The sequence below is a fragment of the Pristiophorus japonicus genome, chromosome 2 (assembly GCF_044704955.1).
Source record: "Pristiophorus japonicus isolate sPriJap1 chromosome 2, sPriJap1.hap1, whole genome shotgun sequence".
Taxonomy (NCBI): Eukaryota; Metazoa; Chordata; class Chondrichthyes; family Pristiophoridae; genus Pristiophorus; species Pristiophorus japonicus.
The window spans coordinates 314108729-314115994 of record NC_091978.1 but is presented as its reverse complement, the minus strand read 5'-3'; the positions used below and the strand labels follow the sequence as shown (position 1 = coordinate 314115994).

The 7266-nt window shown below is 36.6% G+C and overlaps 1 protein-coding gene across 3 annotated transcripts in view; it reads right to left on the bottom strand.

The window, feature by feature from the left end:
- Window positions 1–1206: 1206 nt before the first annotated feature.
- The window catches only part of LOC139247727 (folliculin-interacting protein 2-like), a 126124-nt gene continuing 120064 nt past the window's right edge, over window positions 1207–7266 (bottom strand). For all 3 annotated transcript variants that reach the window (XM_070871781.1, XM_070871783.1, XM_070871782.1), the window contains one exon: window positions 1207–6389. In XM_070871781.1, the coding sequence (XP_070727882.1) occupies window positions 6311–6389 (79 nt within the window). In that variant the 3' untranslated portion in view covers window positions 1207–6310. The remainder of the gene's footprint in view (window positions 6390–7266) is intronic.

The window sequence follows — 7266 nt, the reverse complement described above, 5'->3', positions numbered from 1 at the left end:
TCATTCGGCCAGAGCTAGGTGCGGGGACCAGGAGAGAGGAGGCCACTCGGCCAGGGCTAGGTGCGGGGAAGCAGACCAGGAGGCCAGCGCTAGGTGCCAGACCAGGAGGAGGCCATTCGGCCAGGGCTAGATGCGGAGGAGCGGACCGGGAGGCTCTTCGGCCTGGGATAGGAGCAGGGATCGGCACTGGGAGTGGGGGGACTTTAAAATAATTTAATTGAGGCAAGTTGCTGCAATGTATTTGTGCTTCTGAAGTTGCTACAATGTATTTTAATGTGCTTGTGAAGTTGCTGCAATCTATTTTAATGTGCTTGTGCAGGTTGGGAGCTGGCTGTATATTTCACTTTCCAGCCTCAGCCCACATTGTGTCCCTGGTTACTGTGGCAACCCGATCTTTTTGGCACAGATCAAGGCTCCACCCCCAAAACTAAAGGACAGGTTAGGCTGCGCCAAAATGAAGAAATCAAACGGGGAAACTTGGAACATTTTTTGGGGGCGTACTTGGGTCCCCCCCAAAAATGGGCGTGACTTCAAGCACGCCAAAAAAGTGCTTTGAGGAAAATTGAGCCACAGAATCCATACCCAGCACACGTCTCTCTAGTCTGCTCTCTGTGCAATGACTCTGAAAAACATGAGTTTCTGGCATCCACCCTAACCCTTTGCCCAAGCATTTGAAATAAATAACCTCTACCATCCCTATCCACCTTGAATAAGCTAACCGACTGGACTGAATTCAATTGCATCATTTTAAATTTCTTAATCATTGCCCTATTAGCCTTCAGTTCTCTGAAGGAAACTAAATACAATACTCCAAATATGGAGAGAAATTTTTGTATAGTCCAAGTATAGAGCTTTGCTTCATACTCAAATACTTCTTGCAACAATATCCCAAAACTCTATTTGCCTTTCCTACAGCCACCTAACTACTTGTGCACTTTTAACGAGTAGCTAACTATTATCCCAGGTGGATAGGTATCCCTGTGTGGCAGAAGCATGACTGGAGTTATTCCACAAAAGACATCTTAAAAGCACTCCAAAGGTGCAGAAGCAAAATGGTGAGTGGACCTGGACGAATTGCACCATCTGGTGTAGTGTTGACATAAAAAGCATGATTCAAATATTATAGTAAGGAAGTAAGCTTAATGTATGGGAAATGCACGCCACACAGAAGGCTTAACAAATTATCTACTAAAAAATACGCGAGTATATAATCCAATGGTTTATTGCACATAAAAAGATCAGAAATGATATATTGACATTTTCATGAAAACATCTACACATCTACACTTCCTAACAGTCTATTCAATCCTCACATCATTGAACTGAATAGATAACAATGACAATGTAGAGCATAGTATATAAAGTTGCTGCACTTGAAAAGTCCATATTGCATTTTATTCTGAAACCTCTAATTCTGTGGCATACAATTTTGTGTTTAATTTTTCTCTTAAAAGCAGAGAGAAGTCCATAGTTCAGTTTACCTCAAATTTCCTACATTGCAACAAATTGCTACTTAAAAATTGACCGGAAATTTAAAAAGCTATTTATGAGCAAATTAGACGTGCTTAACTCCAGTTTAAAAAAATGATTTTGATGGTATTAAAATACTGAAGTCAAAGATCAAAATTTTAGATGCCATAAAATGGTGCCATGTCGTGCATGGTCAGAGTTATACACATGATGCAGCTTCCAGAATAAATTGCAAACCGACTGGTTTAGGTTTATGTAAATGATTTCACCTGTCTGAAGGAGATGATTGGAGTAAAACTTGTTTAATATTAACACTGATATGGACATTAATGACAAATTAACCTGTGTCAGCTACATATATTACTCAAGTCACATTCAAGAACCATCATGTTTCATGCAGAAATGTTTTAAAATTCATTCTACACAAACTTCATAAAAGGCAATACAACAGAAAAGCTACTTACACAAAAACTGATGCCTAGCATAATTAAAACTTGCTTTATCATCATGCCATTTATCAATTTTAGGAATTTGTTTTTGTAGCAAAATTCAAAAACAAACATAACAGGACAAATTTGGACAGGTAAGACATCGGAAACATAAAAGGAACTCGAGGTTTGGATTCCTGTCAATCAACTGAGGTAGTTTTAACAAGAAACATCTCAGAATTCGCCAGTCAGTTTAAACTCCCACTTAAAATAGAAACATACTTCAGAGTTTTCTTTAAAAAAAAATAAAAGTTATATGAAAATTTTCAGGTTTCTCAATTTTTCCACATTTAAAAATTGATGTATTAAGATTATGCTTTGACAATTAGTATAGAAAAGCCCACTTAATATGCTAAATGCCAGGTACTACACAAGAGGAACTTAGTAATATACTGAGTTCGACAGAGTGAAACTGCAGCATTTGTTTCACTTTCATTCAAAAGTTGCAATCGTTTTAAGATTCAAGCAAAAATAAACACAGAACAGCAGCACTCTTACTGGATCTGACAACAATCTGATTTGAGAAGCAAGGAAACACAAAAAACGAATGTCCTGCAAGTCTTACTAAAACAGGTAACAATCGAAGAGGGAAAAAAATCTGACCACATCCACTCTTACAGAATTTGTTTGCAGATGAACAGACTGATTGAACAAGGAGAACACCATAACCTGCTCCAACTACAGTACTGTATTAAAGGGACAATCAAGGCACTGGTACACGAGTGCAATCATGGAGTAAAAGCACGTTTATTACTGTAACCTATAAGCTTTGCACTCTTCTCTAAAGCTATACTGGGAGAATATTACTGAAAGCTAAACCTTCAAATTGAAGGGTTTTCTTTAACACTACTAATGTAGTACTTCAGGATAAATGCACCTCGCTCATTGGTTGGCCTTCTGCATCAATTGATCCAACAGTAAATTTATGTAGCAACTTATGGCTAAGGTGGATGGGTACCTCAAATAAAAATGTAAAATATAAATTTATAACTTAGTAAACAGTGACATTTATCCCTACAATGTTTAATTCTCCAAGTGATCTAAGAGCTTCTGAAGTTCGATTAGCATGGGTTTTGAACTTAATCTTTCAATACAAAGAGGACATTCAAAAGAACAGCAAAATACAGAGTTCATTCCAGCGAATAAGACAGCCCAATAATGAAGAACATGCCACAAGAAATATCTTGGTAGATTCAGAACATTATTTCTAAATCAATTTTGATATTTCCAATCAAATTCCTGCTTGCCTGAATTTAATACAATACGACAGTGAACCTATACATCGGATCGGTTTAAACGAGTGACACTTTGGAAGCAGAGTCAGTTGCAGCTCAAGTGTGCATCCGCAGCTAACTGAACTTCAGCTTACCTAAAGTAATGGGCCTATCAGCAACTCAGGAGCATCTCTATTTTTGTTCATTTTTAAAATTAAACAAAATTCATTTTAAATTTAAAATGACTTACACTGTTAAATTCCATCAGAAAGGACACTGACATAATGCTTCTTCACAAATTAGATAATTCTGTATTAAACTCTTCTTCATTAAGGGCATAATTAGGAAAACAAATCTGAGGTTTATTCAAAGATGCCTTAATACTCGCAAATAAGTTTGTCAGTTGCTTTTCCAGAAAGGCATGAAAATCTAGAACAGGGAATTGACTAACTAATTTCAGAACAGAATGTACTGGAGCAGTGAATGACAGAGTGATGGAAATTAGCTCCATGACTCAATGCAGACAAAATGCTTTTCATCTTGAGGTCTAGCCACTAAATAGTAAGGAATCAAAATGTGTGGTTACTGGTCACCGAGCTTAAGCAGTAACACACATGAATTCCATCCAGCAGCCAAATCCTGATCTTAATCTTTGAGTCAGGCAGCTGAAACCTCATCCTGGCTTCACATCTGTGCTGCAGCATGTCCTATTTTGGGATGACATGATCCACGCATTTCATTTTCCATTGCAGTTACGGTGGGTTTTGAAGATAGCAGGAGTGGTCCTGCTGTACAACTAACAAGAATGGGATCAAAGGCAATATTCAAACTATGGAGCATGGTGTCAACACATGCTGGAGAACATCAACTGTCTTGATGCATACAAATTATTTGTTGTAATAAATGAGTAATGCAAATATCTAGACTTACAGAATTCAGTTCCTGAATAACAGTTTCTGTAATCACTGCAGCAGAGGTTTTATGGGGTTATGTATCTAGAATAATTTAAATTGAAAACGTATTTTAATATATTCCAAGTTTTCTGGACTCTAAGAAATATTAGAAATGCAGCTGAATTCATCGGTAACCTATAAATGGTTTGTGGCAAGCAAAAACATCAAATGGCATGCTGTTCTCAAAAGTAGTGGCGCACCCAGGATTTCCAGTTCCTACATCATTTTACAGTTTGACAAAAATGAGTTAAATCCCCATTTCCCCCCAAATTATTAACAATGTACTTATTTTATCAAATATTCTCATGCTCAGGTATGATGTTTATTTATTGGAATGTTAACATTTAGATTTGAAACTTGCTGCATTTCTGGTTTCCAGAGGCTCACCAAAAAACCCTAGTTTTCCACAACATTATGGCTCAAGGAAAAAACTGAAATACGGCATCAGCTCTTAAGCTCATTGAAAGTACAATTAACAGCAAGCTCAAACATCAACCTTTAGACATATTTTCATCGTGGATTTCACAATTTCTTCCCACTTCATAATTCTAGTTCATAAAATATAGTTATGTGGTGATCAAAAAAAATTGTATTAAAAATCTGCCTTTACAGAAGTTCTGCTCAGAACTATCAAAAAAGTGAAACTTATCCTTTTTATGTAAAATCCTAAGGAGGTGATTTTTCTTTTGGTGGTGGTATATTGGGGGGGGCGGAGGGAGGAAAGAGAGAAATGGAGAGAAACAGTGAAATTTTTCCAGCCAATACTTTTTATCAAAAAAGTCAACACTTGTACAAAATAGGAAATCCTATTTTGTATTCACCTTGCCTTTTGTTCTAAAATTAATGGCTGAAAGATCATCTCCAAGGTCCTCTGTGCATTATTTCACAAAGGTGACTTGTCAGTGAGCTCACTATCCCGTTTTACAGGGAATAATGTTGGCTTGAGTATACTGCAATACCTTTCCCTCATACTACATGTTCCATCCACTGAGTGAAGTATCAGCATATTCGGGGATAGTCACCACTTGAGTTATTTATGGCTTTCAATTGGAACATTCCCCCAGTGTTTTTTTTTTAATGCATTCATATACCACTAGTTAGATTTTTGATAGAGCAGCCTCTATGCAATTCTTACTGGTTGAGACTGTACCTTATGCATTTACACATCAAGCAGGATTACAGGTCCTCCCCATCTGCCACTCAGAACTCAAATGTTCATTATTCCTGTCATTCAACATCTTATACTTCTCTACTAAAGTCAGTCTGGGAATTTTTCAGCATGACTCTCATTGGTTACATCTAGTTGGTTACATCTAATATCCTTATCTGTTAAATGCAAAAGGTGCAGTTTGTTTGTATAAAGCTGATGTGACAATACTAGTCCCAATATTCCACATGTTGCTTGATTAACAGAACAATGTTAACTTGCATAAGCTTAGAAATCATTGTAAACAACGCTCATTTAAAAGATGTCCCATAAAAGTTTAAAAAAATATAATTACGCCTTCTTTGTCCCTTTAAAAATGAATACACAACTAAACTCACAAAAAAACTCACGTCAAACCATTTGTACATAGTAAACTGATAAATGCTGTAACTATTTTTTGCTGTGGTTTTTTTCCCCAGGATAGTACAGTATCCTAGCGATTCAAAAATGTAAAATTGATAGATGTAATTTCAAATTCTTTTGAGTAGGAATGCTATGTATAATTTCTGTAATACCTGTACTCAATTACGCACCAGTTAAGGCAACTGCTGAAGTGACTCAAAAGTCAAAAACACCACAGAAGCGAGCATTCAAGATAGCATTAGAGCCTGGTCTGTTTTTAGAGAGGTATGTTTTGTATGATATATATGCTTTAGGTGCAACCACTTTTAGTGTTTGATTATTGCGCCTGACTTCATTAAGTTATTTTAAAAGAAATCTGAAGCACTAATCATTAAAATTCCTCACTGATAGACAGACATGTATCCCAGAAATTGTCTGAAAGGTGATGGAACATTTGCAGTTTATAGGAACACCGTCACATAGAAGCTTACTGAATGCACACTGTATCTGGTCATCAGTCTGAGCAAGAGTTGTAACTGTCCATGAGTATATTGAGGTTTTGCAACTCAGTGCCATCCAATGCTCTCAGTTTGATTTTTTGTCCCTTCTGGACAATGGTTGTTCTGAGGTTTTAGCTTATAAGAGTATCTGGGCAACATATGGAGAATGAGTACTTGCTACAGCAGCCAACAGAGGCAAGTCATTCGATTCAATCCTGTAAAAAAAAAAGTGGAATTGGTGAGTTGCTACAAACAACATTTAGTATATAAAAATCTACACTCCAAGCCAAAAGAAAATGTACCATTTCAAAGAAAGTGTAGCAATTAAAGAGTGCAGTGTGCTTCATGGAATGACATCTCAAACAATAGCCAGAAGTAACAATTACATAAAAGCTATCTCATGGGGGCAGCTTTCCCAAAATCAGCCAGTTTGTGTACAGAAGGAGGTAAACCAACCATGTGTCTCATGTGTACTATTCAAACAGAAGTACAGAAGACTGTTGCAAGACTGCAGACATCCTTGTGGGCTGACAGATTCCAGTTGAGTAAGGCCAATTGGAGGCTGGGTGAACACACACGTGCAAACCTAACCAGAAAACCTTTCCATATTCTATTCTCATGCACCGTATGTAGGATCATATATTTGAAACAGTTTTAGTTGAATTATTTTGCTAAACTCCAATCATAGTTAGCTTTTCTCCCAAGTCTGTGAAGGTATATAACATTATTCAAGGAACAGGTATTTGGGACCATTTAAACTTATTATGGACTTGAAAGAATAGAACTAGTTACGTGTATTAAAAACAAAAGGGTAGGAACAAAATTCTCTCATCAAATGTTAGCCCTGAAACAAATCTGTTACAACAGATCAGCTCCACAGACTTCAGTGTAAGGAAACATCACACTATAAAGTTCAACATTGTCTCTGCAATGGGCTGCAATTTGCAAAGCAATGGTATATATTATATATATTTTTTTACACAAAAATAGCAAAGTATAGGAATTTGGTGATAATAAACAGTCATTTATAAAACCAAAAATATTTGTTAAATGTTTTTAATCTCAATGAATATGGTGCAAAAGAAAAAAATT